General features: G+C 40.4%; 1 protein-coding gene across 5 annotated transcripts in view; it reads right to left on the reverse strand.

Moving 5' to 3' along the window:
- The window catches only part of hspa12a (heat shock protein 12A), a 46,332-nt gene extending 25,499 nt beyond the window's left edge, over positions 1–20,833 (reverse strand). For 2 of the 5 annotated variants that reach the window (XM_047821657.1, XM_047821656.1), the window contains exon 1: positions 19,343–19,491. Coding sequence is in view for 3 of the 5 variants with exons in the window: in XM_047821658.1 (XP_047677614.1) it covers positions 20,536–20,587 (52 nt within the window). In the remaining 2 variants the exon portion in view is untranslated. Of the gene's footprint in view, positions 1–19,342; positions 19,492–20,535 lie in introns of those variants that run through there. The other 3 variants (XM_047821658.1, XM_047821655.1, XM_047821654.1) reach the window with 3 other exon arrangements.
- Between the last annotated feature and the right edge of the window lie 3,103 nt (positions 20,834–23,936).

The following is a 23,936-nucleotide window of genomic DNA, read 5'->3' on the forward strand; positions in this document are numbered from 1 at the left end:
TGTTCTATTTATTCCATCCATCCATGAATATCTAACAATCCATATCTATCCCTCCATCCATCTATCTCTATCTATCATTGGGTTCATAAATTCATATCTGTTTGCCTGCCCATGTCTATTTACAGTATATACGGTGGATATAGAAACTTTTAAATATAAACTTTTTGTTAAAATTGCAATACATTTCAATTGAAAAAATATTAACAATTCCAGAAAAAAAAAGGAGGAATAAACCTAATAATATCCTGGTAGAATAAACATGGAAAGCCTTTAAGTAATTGTGCTGGTAGTACGTAAGAATCTCCCAGTCAAACACATTGTGATTTGGCAATGTTGTGTCATGCTTCCTTGCAAAAATGCTCCACATGCATCAAACTACAAGACCTCCTTTGAGTTTTTCCACACACTTTCAACAGGATTTCGATCTTTCATCTTCTCCTGAAGATGCCTTGGGGTCATCGTTGTGAGTCGCACATCAACAACGAAACGTTTTGACGATATATAACAAACGCCCTCGAACGTTATTCCAAAACAGACTGGTATTTGGAGCTATCCATGATCTGGGGCAAAGCTGAAAAGAAGCAGCTTCATAGCATGATGCTGCCATCACCAGGCTTCATCACAGGAATAGTGTTCTTTAGGTAATAAGCTGTTAATAAGCGCCTGAGACGTTCTATCCTGGTCTCATCAGCCCATAATACATTTTGCTACATGGTTTGGGGTGAGTTTTTGCTTCCCCTCAGTTGCACTAATCAACCCCACAGCAAAGACGTGAAGAATACGAGAGACAGTTGACACCAGGAAGTGACCTGATATATTTCTGCAGCAGGAAACATCCTGTTCTTGTTACCGTCACCGAAGTGCCCATTTTACTCCACAGTTTTCCATGTGTAATCTGATCGCTACCTTTCAACAACGAGATCCCACAGATGCGTTTAAAGCTCGCCGACTTTTGCAGTCGGATAAAACCAAGACAATGTCAAGAAAATCCTACAGAAAGAGCTGATCTTTAAATTAAGATTAAAGCAGCATTGCTTCACTGTTGAACCTGGAGCGGTAACATGACCGGTAACATAGGGGTGTGCACACTTATGCAACCAGGACAGCATACAATTAGTTTCTCTTGAATCCATCTCCCTGTGTCCGTCAATAACTATCTGTCTCCAGCCAATCATCCATCCATTTAATCCACTCTTTTGGAGAGAGGAGAGTTAAAATTCAGTATTCCTCCACTTCAGTCTAAGCATCTAACCAAGATTTAAATACACACCAAATTAATAAAACTATTAGCACCTCTCGAATACAGACTCCACAGATTTAATGTGAATAATTAAAAAAAAAAGTCAATTCGAAGACAACCACAAAAAAAATAATAATTCAACCACGCAGTCATAAGAGAGGCAACACACACTGTAATACTTTTATTACAGTGCTTTAGCTTCACGTTTTATATTATCTGACCGCAAAAAAAAAAAAAGCATCTAATCTTTTAAAAGCTTTATCCAGCTAATGCAGGCCCTCTTGTCGGCGATGACATTTGAGTCGAATTAGAGCTTGTATTTATCCAAAAGCCATCATCCTCATTAGCGTGGTCTAATAGAAGCAAAGTGAGTCACTGCGTTTTTAGCGCTCGGCAGGAGGCCTCCAAATCTCCTCAGGTCTTTTTTTTTAAAGCCCTAAACACTTGTCCCTTTTTCTTCTAGCACCCCATACTGTGCTAAAACGTGGACAGACACTCATCAGGATGCTCTTCAGTTTGTAATTATGGCCTGAGTGACTGGCTGCCTGTGGCTTAACATTCTCTCTCGCACAACTCGGCTACTACGCCATCATTGATTTAAAAAAAATAAAATAAATCAACACAGGAAAATGATTGTCCATAATGATAAACACCTATAAGTGGAGAGTTACTCTTTTGTCGGCTGCTTTGATACCTTCGAGTCCTGATGTTTCCAGGTTAAGAAAGTAAGGTCTGTTTATGTGACGATGGTGCAAACATAACGGCAGCGTCGTTGTTGCTCTCGATTTTGAGCAGGTTGATTAGCGTGCTCATTACCACCTATTCGTGTGAGCAAATTATAGCCGTGCTTCTATTGAATCCGCAAATTTTCACCTCTTATTACACGAACGCCATGTGAGAAACTGGAGGCAGAAAAGAAACATTTGATGCTTAAAAAAAACCCCAACAAAACACCATCAAAAACAGCGCACGGTGGAGAACAGGTCGGCGTCGTGCAAATATCGATTCGGTCGCTTTTCCTGCCGCACACAAACTATCCGGATCGACGCAGACGTGTTAACTGTACAGACTGATAGCCATTGTGTAGCAAATATTTACTTTAATGAGTATAGAGAGATTTCAGACTACAAGGCAGAGAATGAAAGCACATATTTATTTGTGCGGCACACTTAACCTCAAGAATGATTACAAAACACAAGAAAAAAAAATAAAGCAACTTTATACACACAAATTACTTTAAACACTTTATACAGCGGCATTTACTAGCCGTGTTATTTTCGTCTCTGTAATTTCTCTTTAGCTTATTTGTTCCGCTTCCTGACTTTATTTTGTACTATTTCGTCTGTAGCTTATTTCGTTCTGTATTTTTGTCTGTAGTTTATTACAGCCTGCATTTTTGTCTGTAGTTTATTGTCATCTGTATTTTGTCTGTAGTTTATTACAGCCTGCATTTTTGTCTGTAGTTTATTACAGCCTGCATTTTTGTCTGTAGTTTATTACAACCTGTATTTTTGTCTGTAGTTTATTACAACCTGTATTTTTTTCTGTAGTTTATTACAACCTGTATTTTTTCTGTAGTTTATTACAGCCTGTATTTTCTCTCAAGCTTATTTCTGCATTCTATTTGTTTATTAGATTCATTCTTTTTTCTGTAGTATAATTTATCCTGTATTTTGCCTGTAGTTTCATTCATTCTGTCTTTTGTCTATATTTTAATCTGTTCTGTAATTTTCATTCTGTACAGCGTCTATAGTTTATTTAGTTCTGCATTACATTTGTAGTTTATTTCAAACAGCATTTTGTCTACAGTTTACTTCAGCCTGAATTTGGGTCTATTTTTTTCTGCACTTTGTCTTTAGTTTATTTATTATTTTAGTAAAATTTTAGTTCATTTTGGCGAGTACGTTTGTCTATAGTTTAGTTCATTATCAAAGTGTTTTTCATACTTTTTAATTTATTCTAATATAATACATCTATTAATTTATAAAATAATAGAATGATTTATTCTAATAATAATCGTTATTCTTACAGTACTTTTTTCCTGCAGTGTATCTTATCCACTACTTATTGCGTTCTTTATTTTGTCCACAGTTCGTTTCACTCTGTATTGTGTCTGTGGTTATTACAATCTTCACTTCATTCTCTATTTTGTCCATGATTTATTGTGGCCTTTATTTTACCTGCAGTCTGCACTGAGATTGATTTATTTTGCTCTGTATTTGTTCTGTAGTTTACTTTGGTCTATAGAGACTCAAGATATTAGACAATATAATATCTAGCTGGATGACTGATGTGGAGATGTAGCTTTCTGGCTCCAGTTTTGTCTGGATGTTATTTTGTTCTGTACAATGAAAGTCAGACACGCACGTGCAAACACACATGTGCACACACACACACACACACACACACACACACACACACACACACACACACACACACACACACACACAAACAATTCTGGAATGTGATGCACATTCTCACAGGAAACAGCAGAGGTCAAAGGTCAGACCTCCAGTAAGGATTTCAATGGAAATTCAAAGCAGCATGAAATGCATTACAGAGGTAGGTCTCTCTCTCTCTCTCTCTTACACACACACACACACACACACACACACACACACACACACACACACACACACACACACACACACACACACACACACACACACACACAATTCGCCATACCACAGACTCCTCAGTCTGTAAAGCATTATCTGTAATTAATATATATATAAATATAACATTCTGCAGTCAGTATCCACCAGCATAAAAGACATCTAATATTTTATAGGTTTACAAAATGATCAAAGTTACATGAAGGTCTGAACAAAAATATCAGTGTTTGCTCAATCACAGCTAGGTGCTTAAGAAAGAGTAAAAAAGGGTGGAAAAATGTACGATAAATTCCTCACGCCTTATTTTGTGGAGGAGTTGGGGCACTTTGAGGGGGGAAAACTTCATATAAGGTTACAAAGAATATTTTCACCATGTGTCTGGTGGAGGGAGTGAGGGAGGAAGAGAGAGAGAGAGAGAGAGAGAGATTTTTTTGATTTTGAAAAAGACCTTTATTTCGATTGCTCAGTTTCAAACATGTCCGATAAAAGGTTTAACTTAACTTAATGCAGGAAAAGAATAAATAAATAAAATGAAAAATAAAATAGATAAATAGAATAGCTTTAAAAGTGCGAAACATGTTCTGTGCAAAATGCAGTTCTTCATTAAAAACTGAGCAGAGTGCATTTTTAATGCACCAGATTTTTTCAAACCTTGTCAAGTCCGCCGTTTTCTTGTAAAAGTGAAAGTCCACTAGAATCCTGGACTTCATCATAGAGAGAGAGAGAGAGAGAGAGAGAGAGAGAGAGAGAGAGAGAGAGAGAGAGAAATAGAGCAAGGTGCTGATGAGAGAGCTGTAGACGAGAGAGAGGATTGAGATGAGACGAGAGAGCGGAGGAGACGATGGAGAGAGAGAGAGAGAGAGGAGAGAGGAGAGGAGAAGAGAAGGCAGAGTGAGATGTTATTGGAGAAGAGAGAGAGGAGAGGCGAGAGAGAAGTAGAGAGCAGAGAATAGAGCGAAGGGTGTAGAGATGAGAGAGAGAGAGAGCGAGGATGAAGAGATGTAATAGAGCGAGGATGAGGGAGAGAGCAGAGGTGTTGAGAGTAGATGTGCGAGACGAGAGAGAGATGAGAAGAGAGAGGAGGGAGAGAGATGAGGGATGGGAGATTGAGAAGAGAGGGAGGAGAGGAGAGACGAGAGGAGAGAGATGAGGGATGGGAGCGAGAAGAGAGAGATGAGAAGAGAGAGAGGGAGGATGAGAGAGAGAGAGAGAGCAGGGAGATTGAAGAGAGGAGGGAGGGAGAGAGAGAGAGAGGGAGGGAGAGAGAGAGGGAGGGAGAGAGAAAGAGAGGGAGGGAGAGAGAGAGAGAGAGAGGGAGGGAGGGAGGGAGAGAGAGAGAGAGAGGGAGGGAGGGAGAGAGAGAGAGAGAGAGAGGGAGAGAGAGAGAGAGAGAGAGATGGGGGTGGGAAAGGAAGAAGGAGGTCAAATTGAGAAAGAGATGCAGCGACAAGGTCACGAAACCCTCTTTAAAGAAGCATCTCGTATTTCCAACGACGTTGATCAGTGTGTGTTTCTTCAAATCTAAAATAAAACCGCAGACTATTTTTGAAGTAAAAGTTTTGTATCTCAAACGCCTTATATATATATACACATACATATATTTCAGATCCCTCAGCACTAATAAGAAATGAAAAAACAGTAACCTTTCCTACAAACACGGTGTGAGAATAAAGGTGTGAGATGAGGCTTTTATCCCCTCCTGTAAATGTTACTGAGAGTGTTAGTAGCAGATGAGACTCAAATGAGTAATACTGAATAAATAAATTATAATTATATGAAAGTATATCAGGTCATTAAAATTCCAAATGGTGGTTTGTTTTTGTCACGTCACTGTACATGATGTAGCTGAAACCTCTGATTACATTGATAAATAAATAAATAAATAAATAAATAAATAAATAAATAAATAAATAGATGAATGAATGAATGAATGAATGAATGAATATTAAAGAGAGAGAGAGAGTGGGAATAAAGAAAAATAAAAGGAAACTCTGCAAGAATGTTCAGAAGGTAAAAACACAGTAACATATATATAAAAGTCAAAGTCAAATAAATATAAAGAAAAAAAGATATCACAGCACAATGTTACAATATTATACAATACAATAAAATAATATATTTATGCTGCGTGTTGTAGATTTCTGCACACACACCTAGCTCACTTAGTGCCTGATAAAACAACGTTACCATCGATTTCCTCCGGTTTCATTTATTGCAGGGTTTTTTTTTCACCATGAAACAATTTTTATATTAAATATTAGATTCAATAAAAAAATCTACAGAAAATAAATTCTAAATGTTCTGCTAGTTTTGGAGGCATCTGACTAACCCTTTTAGATCATGAGATAAAGATGGTTCTGACTTTATGGAACAGAAGATAAAATCCCCTCTGACCTCTGGAGCTTTGTGTACGGTCTCAGCACAGACAGTTTTATGATGATTACAGGAACATGGCCATGATGGTATGAATATTTAATCTGTAGTAGCTCACAAGGGGAGAGGAAGTGAGACTGAAATACAATTAGAGAAGAGACACGAGTGAGAAATCGGTCTGAGATCATCTCAGCTGTAACTCGATACACTTCTCGTACTAAAGCAGACTCGGAATAGCGTCTTAAATCCCACAGATCAATACTTGTTGAAAATATTCTTCTAAAACAGAACTGATGCTTTTCTTATCAAAGCTACTTGTGAAAATTTCCTACAGAAGCAGAGACACAGAGCAAGGAGCATACACACACACACTACTAATCTTACACACACACACACACACACACACACACACAAACACACACACACACACACACAAACACACACACACACACAATACTATTCTTACATACACATGGTACTACTCTTACACACACACAAGGTACTACTCTTACACACACAAACACACACAAACAATACTACTCTTACACACATGGTACTACTCTTACACACACACAGTACTACTCCTACACACATGGTACTACTCTTACACACACACGGTACTACTCTTACACACATGGTACTACTCTTACACACACACACACACACACACACGGTACTACTCTTACACACATGGTACTACACTTACACACACACACGGTACTACTCTTACACACATGGTACTACTCTTACACACACACACACGGTACTACTCTTACACACACGGTACTACTCTTACACACACACACGGTACTACTCTTACACACACGGTACTACTCTTACACACACACACGGTTCTACTCTTACACACACACACACACACACGTTACTACTCTTACACACACGGTTCTACTCTTACACACACACACACACACACACGGTACTACTCTTACACACATGGTACTTCTCTTACACACACACACGGTACTACTCTTACACACACGGTACTACTCTTACACACACACACGGTACTACTCTTACACACATGGTACTACTCTTACACACACACACGGTACTACTCTTACACACACACACGGTACTACTCTTACACACACACTCACACACGCTATTACACTTACACACATACACACAGTACTACTCTTACACACACATGACAATACTCACACACACACACACACACACACACACACACACACACACACACACACACACACACACACACACACACACACACACACACACAAACAGAGCACTACTCTTATTCTCTCTCTCACACACACACACGGCTCACACTTCTCTTACATACATTCACTCACACACAGCAGTGCTCTTTACCTACCCCCCCACACCCACACACGCCCACACATACAAACACCCCCCCCACACACACACACTCTTACTCTCTCTCTCTCTCTCCCTCTCTCTGATATTCCAGTCCCCTCCATAAGCCCACGTTAAAATTTTACACTACTTTTTTAAAATTATATTTGAGATGTTCTCTGAAAATTTTCTTAACCAGCTTAATAAGAAGGATTCACTCTTGAATTACAGAAATGTCTGCAAAGCAGCAACCACCAATTTATTTACATTGAATACCTATTTATCTGTATAATGATCAAGCCTGAGGTGACAATGGCAAGGAAAAAAACCCCTGAGATGATATGAGAAAGTAACCTTAAGAAGAACCAGACCCTGAATGTGATTATAAATCATTATAAACACCAGAGAGTGTGACTATAAATCATTATAAACACCAGAGAGTCTGACTATAAATCATTATAAACACCAGAGTGTGGGATTATAAATCATTACAAACACCAGAAAGTGTGATTATAAATCATTATAAACACCAGAAGGTGGGATTATAAATCATTATAAACACCAGAGAGTGTGATTTTAAATCATTATAAACACCAGAGAGTCTCACTATAAATCATTATAAACACCAGAGAGTGTGACTATAAATCAGTATAAACACCAGAGTGTGGGATTATAAATCATTATAAACACCAGAGGATGGGATTATAAATCATTATAAACACCAGAGAGTGTGATTATAAATCATTATAATCACCAGAAAGTGTAATCATGTCCTTTCTTCACTCAAACACAGTCATATAGAGTGTGTAACCAGGAGATCCTAAGCAACTCATGTACATCACTCAAACACAGTTCATTACAGATTCAACACCAACTCCTCCGTACCAAAACCTTTCAATGCTAAATGATGGAGATATGGATATGATATGGATGGAGATAATCAACACACAATATAACATTCTACATTTGCTTTAAGAGTTTGTTCTTGCCTTCGAATGTTCTCTTCAAACAGCCAAAATCTTCCTGAAGCAGAATCGGAGCTGCTACATCTCTAGACACCTCATGAGGTTGTCCTCGTCTCTTAGAGGTCCAAAATCTGCATGAGCTGACGTCACCTGTTACCACCTGGAGGTTTACTGTGTACTGATTTGTTTCCTTCGATACTTCACCGATTTGTATTTAACTGCACAGAACATGCACGACATCTTCGTTCTATCCCGTGTCAGAATCTCACCTCTGACTGCTACAAACAGCAGCACTCAGAGTTAAGAAATTAGAGTTAGCGTTTAATACTGACATGTAGGTCTAAACATTGTCTAATCTCCAGATGGCCAAGTTGGTCAGAGATCTCAAGCACAACACAGAGGAGATCCTGAAGAACAATAGAGGAAGATTTGAGAGAGAGAGAGAGAGAGAGAGAGAGAGAGAGAGAGAGAGAGAGAGAGAGACGACATGTACACATGTAAACGTTTGTTGTTTTAAGGATATTGTTAAAGCCTCTCAGGGTAAGAATACCTTTCCTTCCTAAAGGTCTGGTCATGGATTTTCACAAAGGAGGAAGAGACAATGTCCCAGAAGACAGTCCAACAGCACCGAAAAACAGCGAGTGCAGGACTTCAGTCTCATAATCAGCACTGGGAAGATTCATTAATACAATTTTACATTTTTATTTGTGGAATTTGGCAGGCTCCCTTATTCATAGTGACTTACATTTTATTTTTTATCCAACTGAGCAATTGAGAGGTAAAGGCCTTGTTCGGAGGCCCAGCAGCTGCAGCTTGGTGGATCTGGGATTTGAATTCTTCCTTCCAATCAGTAGCCCATCACCTTAACTACTGGGCTACCACATCCCATACAACTGAGCAATTGAGATTTAAAAGGCCTTGCTATAGGGCCAAGCAGTGGTAGCTTGGAGGATCTGGGATCCAAGCTCATAACCTTTCAGTCAGTAGTCCAACGCCTTAACCACTGAGCCCCAATAAAAAATGGCTGGTAAGTGATTAAAATTTTTAATCTAATTAATTACATGATGTGGTGATTAATAAATCCAATTAATCACATTGCACTTAAATATTAGTTGAGAATTTCCCCCAAAATGTCAGAAATATTAGTTGAGAATTTCCCCCTAAAATGATTGTGTTTGAGGAAGATTGAACCAATATAACAAAAAGCAGGTATTTTTTATTTAACACAAGCCTATCACTTAGGCTACAATGGCCATAACATCGCAATTCGAAAAGCATCCATTAACCCCTTGTCTTCCACAATATTAACAGGCCTACAGTCCATTGCAATCCATTTAGATATTGCACTTGTTAGTGTTTCTGAGGATGACTTACAGTATTTTCCGCACCATAAGGCACACCGGATTATAAGGCGCAGTCTGAATTACGGGGTCTATTTCTATACTTAACCCATACATAAGGCGCACCGTATTATAAGGCGCATGCTAAAACATACGGTCCACAAAAAAACGGTACTACAGAAAGCCAGGCAGATCTGAGTCGTTTGGCATCATGCTTGACTAACTTGCCACTCCAGTTTATTGCAAGATGTGTAGTCGTTGGTACAGGTGTGAGGAGGGGCGGGGTGCGTTAAATGCGTTAAAAATATTAACGCATTAATTTTTCTCATAATTAATTAATTAATCTAATTAATGCATTAAATTACCAGACCTAAATAAAATATAAACATGTGAAACCCCTGAATTTTCCTAAAGCTTGGTCGGCTTGCATGGTTCCAGCTTCATAGCTCTGTCTCATGAACAGTGACTCACACGTCCAGACGTTGTTCAATGTAACGATCGGCACTGAGGTGGAGTCGGCTTTCATGTGCCCTTTAACCGAATCCTCGGGGAGTCCGCTAAAAATGGAGCAAAATGGACATGGACATACAACACATCTGTTCTACTTCCAAGCTCTATCTACATACTATATCGATTTTCTCCCCAAATATAATCTCACAACATTACAGCAAAACATTAGACAGTCATGCTACTCTGAAGCTTTCACAAGAAATTTCACACCATGTTTTTTGGGTAGATTTTCCCTTTAAAATGCCTGAAAACGGCTGTAACCTGCGGGTCAGTTTTCAGTGCTGTACCAACAAGAGTTCATACAAAGAGCTACAAAGAGCATACAAAAAGTCCCTTCAACTTGACATAGTCAATGATTTATAATCAGCTTTCTCACAGCATGCTCAGAAATGGCTGTGGCTGATTTCTGGCCAGAAATCTGAATTATTAAAGCGATGTGAAATAATTCAGGTTTTCTTCCCTGCCGCGTCGGCGTGAGCAGCACCAACCCTAGAATACGACACCCTCGGGAACTCGTGGTCAGATCTGGCTTGGAATTGAAGCAAGTACTCAGCTGTCAGATGGATGTGAGAAATTATTACAGCAAATAAACAGAAACTGCACACCAATGTCAGGATTGTGTTAGCAGTGTTGCAGAATGAGACACACGGTCTGGTCTGTGAGTGAGATGCTAACAGATGAAAAAAAATATATTCTTGTTAAAATGCTGTTTAAGCAAAAACGTCCGACTGAAAAGGCAGCAATGTTTTAATCTCACGTTTGAAATCTTGGAAAATGTGCAAAATTACTTAAACTTTTGTTTGTCTGACTTTCATTTGAACTCAAAATCGTTCATTAGTGACGGTGAATATAATAATATAGCATTCATATTGTCTTAGCATGTTAACTCTGAGTGGCGTTCCCAAGCCCAGATATAATGGGAGGGTTGCGTCATGAAAGAGCATCCGGTGGGAAACCTGGGCCAAAATCAAACATATGAGGATGGGATGATCCGCTGTGGCGACCCCGAACAGGCAGCACCAGAAAGACGAGGACAACGTTTTCATAAAGGTCACAAATCTCCTTTCTGAGAGACCACAGGAACGTTAGGTTTGATTATCTGGTGTTTACTGACCATAACCACTCAGTGTTCCTGAAACATACAAATAACTCCAATAATCACTTAATGAAGCTTTTAATATCCAAAAGATAAACAGCATATAATAAAAAGATAACATAAATGTTCTATCTAAGGGTTTGAATGTGTAAAACAGGGCTATTCAATGAGTTTGTCATGAAGACCAGTTCATGAAAAGCATCCCAAATGAGGGGCCGGAGAGTAGGGCTGGGCGATAAAACGATAATGATATGTATCGCGATAGACATGTGATCGATATCAATAAAAAGTGTGTTTGATAAAACGTTCAATATTTTTAATTCTTCAGCGGAAGAAAACAGAGGTTGCGAAGCAGGTTTGCATTAACCAAGGCACTCACTCTCTGGTAACCTAGCAACATAGGGAGTGACACGCTAACAGCCAATCATGTAACAGTATCAAGTTTGGTTGCGCCATATCGTTGCAATGAAAAAAAAGGCCAAATAAATCTCTTCTGGAACTAAAAACAGGCAAGACGTTTTATTCTGTGCATGCATCAGGCACAGAGCTTCATAATTAGTCAGGAAGATTCCTTTATTCAACTTAATTTCGTAACCAATATAGTTGTGTGTGTGTAGTTGTGTGTAGAAATCTGTGACAGATTTCTGGTATGTGACACAGTGAGCCAAAGTCTTCCTCACAGTCCTGTGGAAAAAACATCAACATTAACAAGTCTCCCTGCTTCCACATAACCCCATTCGCCTCTCTTTCTTCCTCTCTTCCACTTTTCCTTAAGGAAGGTTGACATCTCTGGCTAACACTTAAACCATGAAATAATGCAGGAATCTACATTTTCAATATTTTGTGGGCTTCCAAGAATCCGTCCAAACCCTGCGTGCTTTCCTTCGCTCTCCTGCCCCCCCTCCAAATATTCACGCTGTTCCAGCAATAAGAAAACATCATGCTACGATAAGCGTATACGAGCTGTACCCTGAGGCCTTAGAGTATCAGCAGCAGCATGGCAGTGTTCCTTAGAAAGGTCTTGGACGATTGATAAGAAAGTTGTGAGTTCAAATCCCAAGGCCACCAACCTGCACCCTTGGGCCCCTAAGCAAGGCCCTTAACCCTCAAGGCCCTTAAGTTGTATAAATGAGTTAGAGGCAATGTGAAGCACACGTTTATTTCATAATTTAAGCCTAACTAATTAATTAATTAACAAATTAGCACTGCTATTTATTTACAAATTAGCAAACTATTTTTTGTTTGATTAAAGAATAAACCCGCTGTAATCTTAAAGACTGTCACACTGACTTCCATACAACACACACAGCTTTTCTTCACTTTTCTACACCGTTTCTTCCTCGTGTCGTGTGAGGAAGTTTATCCCTCGTCAACTGAACTGAACTTGAGGCTCAGTTGCCTCGGATCTTTCTCGATTTGCTTTGCTAGTAGATATTGATTTAGCTTTGGTAGCATATTACACATGGTGCTGTTCTTCAGGCAGCATTTAATCTCACCCAGAGGTTGGAGACATGATGTTTGTACAAATGCATTAAACTAAAACATACTACATTTCAGATGGATTCTATTCTGCTGATAAAGATCCTGTAATGTTGCTGGTTAGGACATTTTATATAATCCTTATGCAGGTTAACACACTGTTATTTCCTTTTCATCCATCTGAAATCATCCATCTATCCTCTACACTGCTTATCCTACTGGGATGTGGGGAATCTGGAGCCCCTCCCTGGAGACTCGGGGCATAAGGAAGCATACACCGTGGACAGGATGTCAGTCACACACACACACACGCTCACATACGGGCTCACACTCACTCTCACACTCACTCTCACACTCACACTCACACTCACGCGCGCGCACACCACACGGCACACACACACGCACGCACACACACACGCACGCGCACACAGCACGCGCACACGCACGCGCACACGCACGCGCAGCACGCACGCTCACACGCACGCACGCGCACGCACGCGCACTCGCGCGCGCGCACACACACCACACACACTGCGCACACCACTCTCTCCACACGCACGCTCGCGCACACACACGCGCTCGCACACACACTCGCGCGCTCACACACACACACACACACGCTCTCTCGCGCTCACACCACACACACTCTCTCTCTCTCACGCACACACACTCGCGCGCTCGCTCGCACACACACACACACACCACACACACACACACAAGCGCACACACACACGCTCGCGCGCCACACACACACGCGCGCGCTCGCGCGCGCGCGCGCGCGCGCGCGCACACACACACACAACGCACACACACGCGCGCTCACACACACACACACGCACTACGCTCTCTCACACACACACGCACACACCACACACGCACGCTCTCACACACACACACACACACACACACTGTCACACACACCACACAGGCACACACATCTGCACGCACACAGGCAAGAACAGCACGCACACAGGGCACGCACACACACACACACCACAGACCCAGGCCAAAAACACACGCACACATCACAAACAACACACACACACACACACACAAGACCAGGCACACCACACAGGCACGCACCAACCACACACACATCACACAACACACACACATTGTCACCACACATACCCAGGCAAACACACGCACACACACACAAGCACACAAGAAAAAGAGACAAACACCAATGTCACTCACACACATCCACTACCACACACACACACACACAACATTCACTCCACACGAGGACACAGACACAGACACAGGCACACCCCACACACACACACACACACACACACACGTACACATACACACACACACACACACCCATTCACCCACACACACACATACCCATTCACACACTACAGACAATTCAGAGAGGCCAAACAGCTTACAGTACATGTCACTGGACCGGGGGAGGAAACTGGAGAACATGAAGGAAAAACCCAAGATATGGGGAAAACATGCACACACCACATCTAATTTGCATGCACATTTTAAATTATTGGTTTGACAAAAAAGCTTTCAAGACTTCTGTGTGTGTGTGTGTGTGTGTGTGTGTGTGTGTGTGTGTACCAGACTAATGATGACATGCAGTACAATGATACTAACAGCCTTTGTCAGAATTCATTACATCACATCATGCTTAGAATTTGTGTGTGTATTAGCGAGTAGTGAGAGAAAGCCAGCAAGCAAAGAACAGAGGATTTCAAAGACCTTCAGTCGACCTCAAACTGACACGAATGCTTCTGCTCAACCCACACACACACTCTCACACACATGCACACACAATCCCACACACACACACAGACCACAGACAGCAGATGCTCCCTGTTAGCTCAACACCATCTCACACAGAATCAAATCACAGCGCATGACGCAGGAACAGGACCTGAAACCACAGGGCACACTTATTCATTCGTGTTCATTCTGAAGCTGATTTTTAATAACGCTGAATGTGAGCTGGAAGTATCTTCTGTCTAGAACAATGATATCCTTTCATTAAATACCTGAGAATCACACACACACACACACACACACACACACATGTGTCACCTAAAGCAATATTTTAAGAGGACAAAGGAAAGTGCTCGAAGGAACCCAACAAATACACAAGTACACAAAGAGAACATGACAAGGTGAGCACGGGTGGAGCACATTAACCATCTCACTAACTTCTAGTGAAGTACGCCGAGTTTCATCCAACAGGAAAACGCAGAGTTTTAAAGTAAAACTTGAAGGAAGGAAAAACAGATAGCACAAGCTTTCCAAAGAGTAAATATTTCTCCAATATGTCAAATCCTGCAATGACCATGTGCAGAAAACTTTCTTCTGTGTCTGAGTGTGTGTGCTAGACTTACTAAAGCATAAGGATTTGACACAGCTGGGTTAAGAATTCCTCTAGAAACATGAGTCAAGGATTTGCGTAACTAAAAGACATTTTTTTTCCAATTTAAATCACATACTGGCCTGAACAGAAGCCAAAGTTTGCACACATCATCATCATCATCATCATTTCAGCTTGCAATGGAAGAAGCTTTTGGATCATTGTGAATGATCATCAAGAATCTGATTGTTCATATGATTATATGTTCGACAAAAATGTTCACATCATAAACGTTGTTTAAACTCGGGCCGGTCTTTGGTTTTGCATATTGGACATTGTATCTAGCTCCGCCCACAAGTGCTCTTCCACCTCCTCCAAACGCGAGCAGTTAACAAAAAGCACTCGAGTCTCCATCAGTAAACAGCTGATAACGTCAACAAGACTCACTTCTTGAATTCGTAGATTTCTGTAAGGCTGCTATCTTTTTGTAAATTGTGCTACCCAATATGATTCTTCTCAAGAGCAGGGCATTAAACTCTTCACCTCCTGGTCATCGGCAGGGATACAGAAAGTAATTGTCCTAGTCTTCATAGGACATCACACTATATTTACACTATTCTTTTATATGATGCTTGGAGTTGGGTTGTAGATAAGATGCAAGTGCAGATTATTCAACATGATCCCTGCAGTCAAAAGTCCAAATATAATCCAACCAAAGGTTACGTTTTACTAATGAACTTGTATAATGCACAAATTATCCAGGCACTCCGTTTAGGAAAAAAAACTGTTCTTAATGTCCACTGCATAGTTCACAGAAATGAACGCGATCTAGCATTCCAAGGAGCTTCTGATTCTTTTACCTATCATGAGTACAACAGGGAAGTGGTAGCTTAGTGGTTAAGGTGTTGGGCCACTGCTCTTTACAGACTTAACACTAAGTCCTTCCTGCTGAAGTCTTCAAATGATCGCTGATAAAGAACCGACCATAAAGCTGACAGACGCAACAGTGGTTCAAAGAAGGGATGTGAAAGCCAAGTGACTGGAAGGTTGCGAGATATAATCCCAGGGCCATCAAGCTGCCACTCCTGGACCCATGAGCAACACACACACACATACATAAACACGCACAAAACCTTTAGCAGACATGACTGGAGATCCTGAAAAGTGTATTACGTCAGTATGTTTTGTGCTTAGAGGGCTGTTTTAGTCCCAAATCTCATTTTAGACTGAAGAGCAGCTGAGCAAAGACGCCATTACGGACATGACATTTGAACTCGGATCGACGTGCAAACTGTCTCAGTGTCTGCCGCTGCTCAGCTTTAGCGAGACATGTTTGTTTTCAGAAAGAGAGCAGAGGAAAAGACATATATACACAGCTCTACATGCACAGTGTAGAGTCCCGACGTGGACATAGCGCTCCAAGTCATGATTTTATTTCCTCTCATTAAAATGCATTACGCGACAGAATGAGCAGGAATCAGTCTGCCAAGTCCTGAATGCTTCATGTCGCTTACACGTTATTCATTAGCTACAAAAGTGATGGGCTAACAGTAGAAGAAGCAATTACAGGTCATTTGCAGTCCTAGCATTAGGCTCTAAGGGGGTTTGCTGCAGGAAATCAGAAGCTCCAGAAGACAGGAGGCTCCACACAGCCGCACCCTGACAGCATGATCTCCGGCACGTTGCACTGCTGAGTGTGTGAACATGGTCACACCCTTCTACTGAGAAAGTGGGCTGTTTCTCATTCGTGTACGGTTTAATGTTTGTCTAAGGGGAGTGTATATCTCTTTGTCTGTGTCCACATGCCCACGACCTACTAATAAGAAAGTGGACCTCTGACCATGTGTGTAGAGAACAAGCATGAACCTGTCCATGTGTGCGTACACATCTGTGTGTGTGTATATGTGTGTGTGTGTGTGTGTGTGTGTGTGTGTGTGTGTGTGTGAGCTGCAATGCTGCAGTGATGACCCCTCTCACTCGCTGACTCAGCTAACATTAAACATCCATTGTCTGGACCGTGTGCTGCCGTTGGTGCAGGTTCAGGCGTTGGATTAGACGCCAAAGAAATTGGATTAGATGCCACAATCGTGTCATTGTAAAGAGCTTAAATGCAACAAAACAAGTGTAGGATCAACTCACCAAAGTAACTCCACCAAAGGCTTCAGATCAGGTCACAAATAACATCATACTAACTGCTAGCCCACTGCATTCACTTTTACAACACGTGTAGAATCAACAAACAATAAACATCCAAACAACAATAAAAGCATGCATTTGCATACTGCAAGCTGATTGGCTCTTCTGTTTTATGATGAAATAACTACAAATACTCTGTGTCTGCTTACATATTTTGATGCCACAGCTGATATGCCACTGGTTATCTTGTAAACTAAAAATATCTCTAGAAGAATTAGCAGAGGTGAATAAGCTGTATTTCATTACAAAGTAAAATGGGGTCAAAAACAGATGTCCACTTGCCTGGCTAGTTCCTAATCTGCTACCTAAGTAATTTACCTAAAGTAATGTATATTTTGTAATAATAAAAAAGAAAATCCATCACATAATGCATAAAGACCAATTAAAGGTTTTTTTTTTCTCTGAGATGATGTCTTCCCTCACCTGATTACCTGATACTAAGTGATAAACTAATCATTATTTTGTGCAAGCAAATAAAGTCTCCAAAAAATATCTATCTATAAAAGTTTAAATTGAATTTTAGCAGAAGACTGCATCGCCACATTCCTGCCAATTTGTCGATTCCAGGTCTGTTTTTCATTATATTACGTCATTGCATCTGCTCAAAATTCCAAACAGTCCAAATTTTTCACACCACAACAAACCTTTTGCCAGCCTCCAACACATCTCATTATGTACATGAAAAGGTGACAGAAAAGTAGGCTATTTATTTAAAGTCCTAGGACTTTCCTTCAGACCCATGTTTTGTGAAATTATTTGTTTACAGAACTTCCTTCTGCGCATGTGAAACACATTACTGACCTGCCTAACGTGATAAAACTCAGTGTATCTCTCACCTACTATGTGAGGATAACGCTCCGCCTCAGGGGCCCATCCTTCCCCCAGGAACAAAGGGGGCCTTTATACCCAGTGGCCTAAAGTGCCACTGTGGGAAATGGGGCTGTTTTTCTGCTGTTGCATTCTTTATTTAGGCCGGATCCCAAATGTCTGCACACTCCCTGTATCACTGCATCACATAGGAAAAGAAATACTGGTTTCTTCATCTCTCTGGAATTGTGTTTATACTACTTGCCCTTGGGCAGCTGATGCACAAGACTTAGGTATTTAGGGTTCAGCCTAACAAGTCAAGGTTAAAATGGACATGACAGTCTAAGTGCTAAGGTGGTTCGGAGATTGAGGGGGGGACAAATGGTGGAAGCAGATGCGCCAATGTATATATATGCAAAGAGTCGCAATTAGCGAGCGCGTGTCAGCGTTTAAAGTAGACACGCAACATCTGGAGAGGTGACGTGACATGTAGATGCGCAAAGTCATCAAGGTTACTTCAAAGCGCGACGCTTTTAAAATCCGTTCACGCAGCTGATCGGATTAATAATGTTAAACACAAATGTCTTTTTCATGCTGATTCCGGTATGTTCGATGCCAGAAACGTAACGCACACGTAACGCACACGTAACGCATGAACCCCCGCGCGCACCTCCCGCATTCCACCAGATTCAATCATATGGGCTGCATCCAAATGTACTCCTTTATAGTGGACTACAGATGGAGTGAATATCGCATGCTGAGATTAACTTCTACACTGAGTAATGACTCGTTTGCAACGCGGCCTTTGCGTCCTGAAGGACAGTTGCGTTTGTCCCGTGCAACAAAAACCCTTCAGAGATACAAGCTATTACTAATCAGCAAGAAGACATAACGGTGCATTCTGATCTCCTGCATCAGAGGAGAGATGCAAAAAAAAGAGAAAGGTCTAAACCCAGGTACACCAGATCAAACAGCTCTGCGTGTCGACTCTCTCGCACAGAAAAACACGACTGATTTGACATGATTTTAAAGCTTGCATCCGAGGCTTTTCTCCTACCTCTTTGCGGTTTCACCAGAGATGATGAAGATGACGGCGGTAATGAAGCACGCGGACTTTTTGCTGCATTGACTCAGCGCTCTCCAGCACTGAATCACGTGACACCGCGCTGCGCCGTTCAGAGATGGCCATCACGACTCACTTTTACAGAGTCGACTCTTTCATCCAACGCCGTGTAAAAGAATCGATCCGATTGATTCACCAACCAAAGCATCACACATATAATACAGAGCAGGCCAATTACAGAATTTTATACAGTTCCTTTTAGTCGAGAAACTATTAATATCCTATAGAGTATCCTATAGAGCTACTGCAAATAAAATTATAAATGTGAGAATCAAATCATATTGACTTTTACACTTTCCTCATTTCAGTATATCTTGGGTATTTTTGGTCATTATTTCTATTTAAATAAAAATAAAACATTTTAGTTGCCACTTTAGGCATATCAGTGCATGCATATTGGGCAACATATCAAAACACTAATTTATTATGAAAACAGTCTGTGGATTCGTGTAAGATCCGATTCACGCAACTCATTTAAAAAGAGTCGTTTAAAGTGAATCAAACAACTCACGAGTCGCCCATCACTAGCACCGTTTTAGCTGCAGCTATAAACCCCATTGTTTTGTCCTTTGGCGCTTTTCTGTAGGGGTTAAATTGTGTGGTTTATATCAAATTGTACTAATCTGCATGTACCATTCGCAGTTCAATGTGGATAAATAAATAAGCTTGTAGCATGTTTCAGAAACCTCACAGCTGAAGTTATCCTACACAAAACGAGGAGAAGGAAGTGTAACACTGCAAGAAGGAAACTTCACTTCCGTTCACTGGTCCTGTGAAACATCTGTGTCATTTTTAGGAGAAACATCCTGCTGAGATTTACATTGTAACAACAACACTACTACTATAAAAACACAGCACGCACGCGCGCGCGCGCACACACACACACACATACACACATTCACACAGCACACACACTTAAAGCGCAAAACATACCGCGTCCCAAACCCACAAACTACTACAGTAACCGAGTTGTAGCCCTGGCCCAAGTCTGTGCGGTTTGGGACGTGTCCTACATCCTGAACTCTCATAATAATGTGATTATAAGTTACATCACACAACAACAAACCATGACTCTGTTGTTAAAATGTCACCAAATGGACTTTAAATGCGTGGAACTGTTTTCATACCTGTTATATCGTCATCCATCGCTATTTCTTTGTCAGCCATTGTATCCACCATGTCTCTGGAGATCCTTAAAAAGTCATGTAAACAGCACCTTTAGTTCACTTTTCACTTCCCACTTATCATGGGGTGTTTTAACGAGAAGGCCTGCTTGAGCTTTAACACTAAATCGCAGTAAGTCTGGAGAGCAACTTGGATGTCCGACAGCTTGGAGAAAGGAAGTCTGTACTGGACGCGACTTCCCGCCCCTCACACGACCCTCCTGCTCCTGGGGCTGCACTGACCTAATGAGGGATTAATCTGCGCAAATGGAGCGCAGCCACACTGGACTCTGCTAATCTGTCCACATTCTACTATCACGCCTCAACATACCTTAGTAAACTAATACTTTTACAACTTAGACTTGTGCAGCACAACATAATAAATGTTATGTTTACAACCATTATACCTTTTGTTCCACTGGTATTGTACCATAAAAAATAATTACACGTGTAAGTAAAAGATAAATGTCCTTCACAACCTCCTGTATGCATGATGCAGATAAATATCCTAAACTTGTAAAATAAAAAAAAAGACTATTTATAATCAATCTTCAGTGTTAAAAGTGTCAGGAGTGTCATGTGACAGAAGAGTGTCAGCAAGAATCTAAGGAAAGGTGTAGAAGATAGTAGTGAGAGCAGCCCTGCTGTATGGGTTAGAGACTGTAGCAGTAAGGAAAAGACATGAGGCAGAGATGAGGATGATGAGGTTCTCTTTTTGAGTGACGAGGATGGACAGGATTAGGAACGAGTACAACAGAGGGACAGATCAGATTGGCTGTTTTTGGGAGAGACTAGATTGAGATGGTTTGGACATGTACAGAGGAGGGAGATGGTTATATTGGAGATGTTGGATGATGTTGGAGATGGATCTGAAAGGTAAGTGGTCAGGAGGATGGATAAAGAGGAGATATATGGATGTGTTAAATGAGGACATGAAGGTAATTGGTGTGAGAGTAGAGGATGCTGAGGATAGAGTTAGGTGGAAACCGATGATTCACTGTGGTGACCCCTAACGGGTAAAGCCGAAAGTGGAAGAAGAAGAAGAATCTCTTCAGTGTCACCCAAATGAGGATAAGGTTACCATCTGAGTCTGATTTCTCTCAAGGTTTCTTCCTCATACTATCTAAGGGAGTTTTTCCTTGCCACAGTCACCTCAGGCTTGCTCAGGGATTTAAAAGGGATAAATATTGATAAATTCAAATAAATGTAAATAAAAAATTGTATGTTCTATAAAGCTAATTTGAGACTCTGTCCATTGTTAAAAGTGCTATACAATTCAATAAAACATATACAATTCAGAGAAAATACAAAACAACATTTTGTCTGCCCTGGTGCACTGTAACTACCACGTAACCTTGAAATGTAATCAGTAAAATGCTTCAGAAATCATATTCCTGTATTCATGTTCTCTTGTTTTTCCTATTCATGTTGTCCAAATTAACCCTGTTACACAGATCACAAATGAAAAGTAAATGAAACCCCTCAATTCTATTACTTATTTAAGAGTAATTATCAGCAAAGAAAAGTCAAGTCAAGTCATGTCAAGTCACTTTTACTGTCACATCACCACAGCACATGTGCCTTGGTGAGTGAAATTCTTAGGGGCAAACTCCAGAAATTGCAGAACAGTTATACAGATAAGATATAGATAATGGGTTGATGTGAAAATGTGCAATTTGCTCAAACATATAGTCAGTACAATATGTGTGTACGATATGTACATTTAACAAACATAATGAAATCAACAGTGAAATGTGCAGTATGCTCATACAGTGTGCTTCGTACTGCCAGTCTGACAAGCGGGTCTGTGACCAGCGCCGAAGATAAAGGCTACCGGACCTGATGGCTGCTTGCCTGTGCTGCTTGCCCCACTCCCCTCCCCTGTTGCAAGTTGTGTGTTTATGGCGTACTGTTTATGTGCTTATGTTGCTGAGGTGTTTTTCCTGTTCCCACACTGTACTCCCCGCCGGAGTATAGTCTGAGGGTTGTTTTTTTTTCTCCTCCCTTCCCTCATGTCATGCTGTATTTCTTTTCAATTCCCTGTCTTCCTGTCCTGTCTTGTCATATTGTATGTATTGTATGTTTGGACAGGTTGATGGCTAATTTCACGGTACTTGTGACCAGTGAAAAATAAAGGCTACTACTACTACTACTACTACATATAGTCAGTACACACAGTGTACTATTGGGCATCCGTACAGTAGCACTATACATTATATGCATTATGTACTTATATGTGTAAATATACTGTATGTAAATATATTATATATACAATGCTATAAGGTGCAACAGATCGTACAGGTACAGAAGTGTATGTGCATCAGATGGTATCTAGTGGTAACAGATGAACAGAGACAACAAAGAAAACAACAAAGTAAAATGATATAAGATCACCATTATAGATGTACACTGAAATTCTTGCAAAGCAGTTTTATAAAAATACACAAAATTCAGAACAGAAATGTAATAAAGTTTATATTTATCCCTAATGAACAAGCCAGAGGTGACGGTGGCAAGGAGAAACTCCCTGAGATCATACGAGGAAGAAACCTCGAGAGGAACCAGACTCAAAAGGGAACCTCATCCTCATCTGGAGAATGTGACTAGAAATCATTTCCACAAAAATATCTGAATAAATATTAAATATATGCGTTTAACTTTTCCCTTCAAATGGCTGGTGTTTGGTCTTCAAAATATACTTCAGTGATTTCATTTAGTTTGAAAGAGGACAAATCTTGAACCAGCTTAATAATTGAAGTAGTTCAGACAGCGAGTTGGATCTCGAGCCCCAGCAGTAATTTAACTGCATCTGGCACATGATTCAAAATAACAGAGACACTGAAAGGCAGTAATTTGTTTCCATGTCACAGGCGGCACAACTCAGGAACTCTGTGAAGCACTAAAACATCCTATATGATATAAAATGTTAGTAATTAAGAATAATAACTCTTGTTCTGTGCACTGCTTTGTAATGTATATCACGCAACTCAATTTCAAATTGATTTTTAAATACCAAAATTATATTTTCGTTAACTTTATTAGAAATAGACAAGATAAGATGGTGACGGATTTCAACAAGGGTAAGTCGTGATGGCAAAACAACTATATGTTGCAATCACAGGACACTATGCTCTATGTAAAGTTTTTTTGTTTGTTACTACTACAATTCTAGGCCATGTTTCCTGGATTCAATTCAATTCAATTCAAGTTTATTTCTATAGCGCTTTTTACACTTTACATTGTCTCAGAGCAGCTTTCCAGAACATAAACATAGTACAAAAGGTTATAATAAAGAATATTATAAGGATTAATACAATACAAAATTAAAAATTAATATTATTCATTCATTTTCTACCGCTTATCTG

This window comes from Tachysurus fulvidraco, chromosome 12 (genome assembly GCF_022655615.1).
Source record: "Tachysurus fulvidraco isolate hzauxx_2018 chromosome 12, HZAU_PFXX_2.0, whole genome shotgun sequence".
In the NCBI taxonomy this organism is placed as follows: domain Eukaryota; kingdom Metazoa; phylum Chordata; class Actinopteri; order Siluriformes; family Bagridae; genus Tachysurus; species Tachysurus fulvidraco.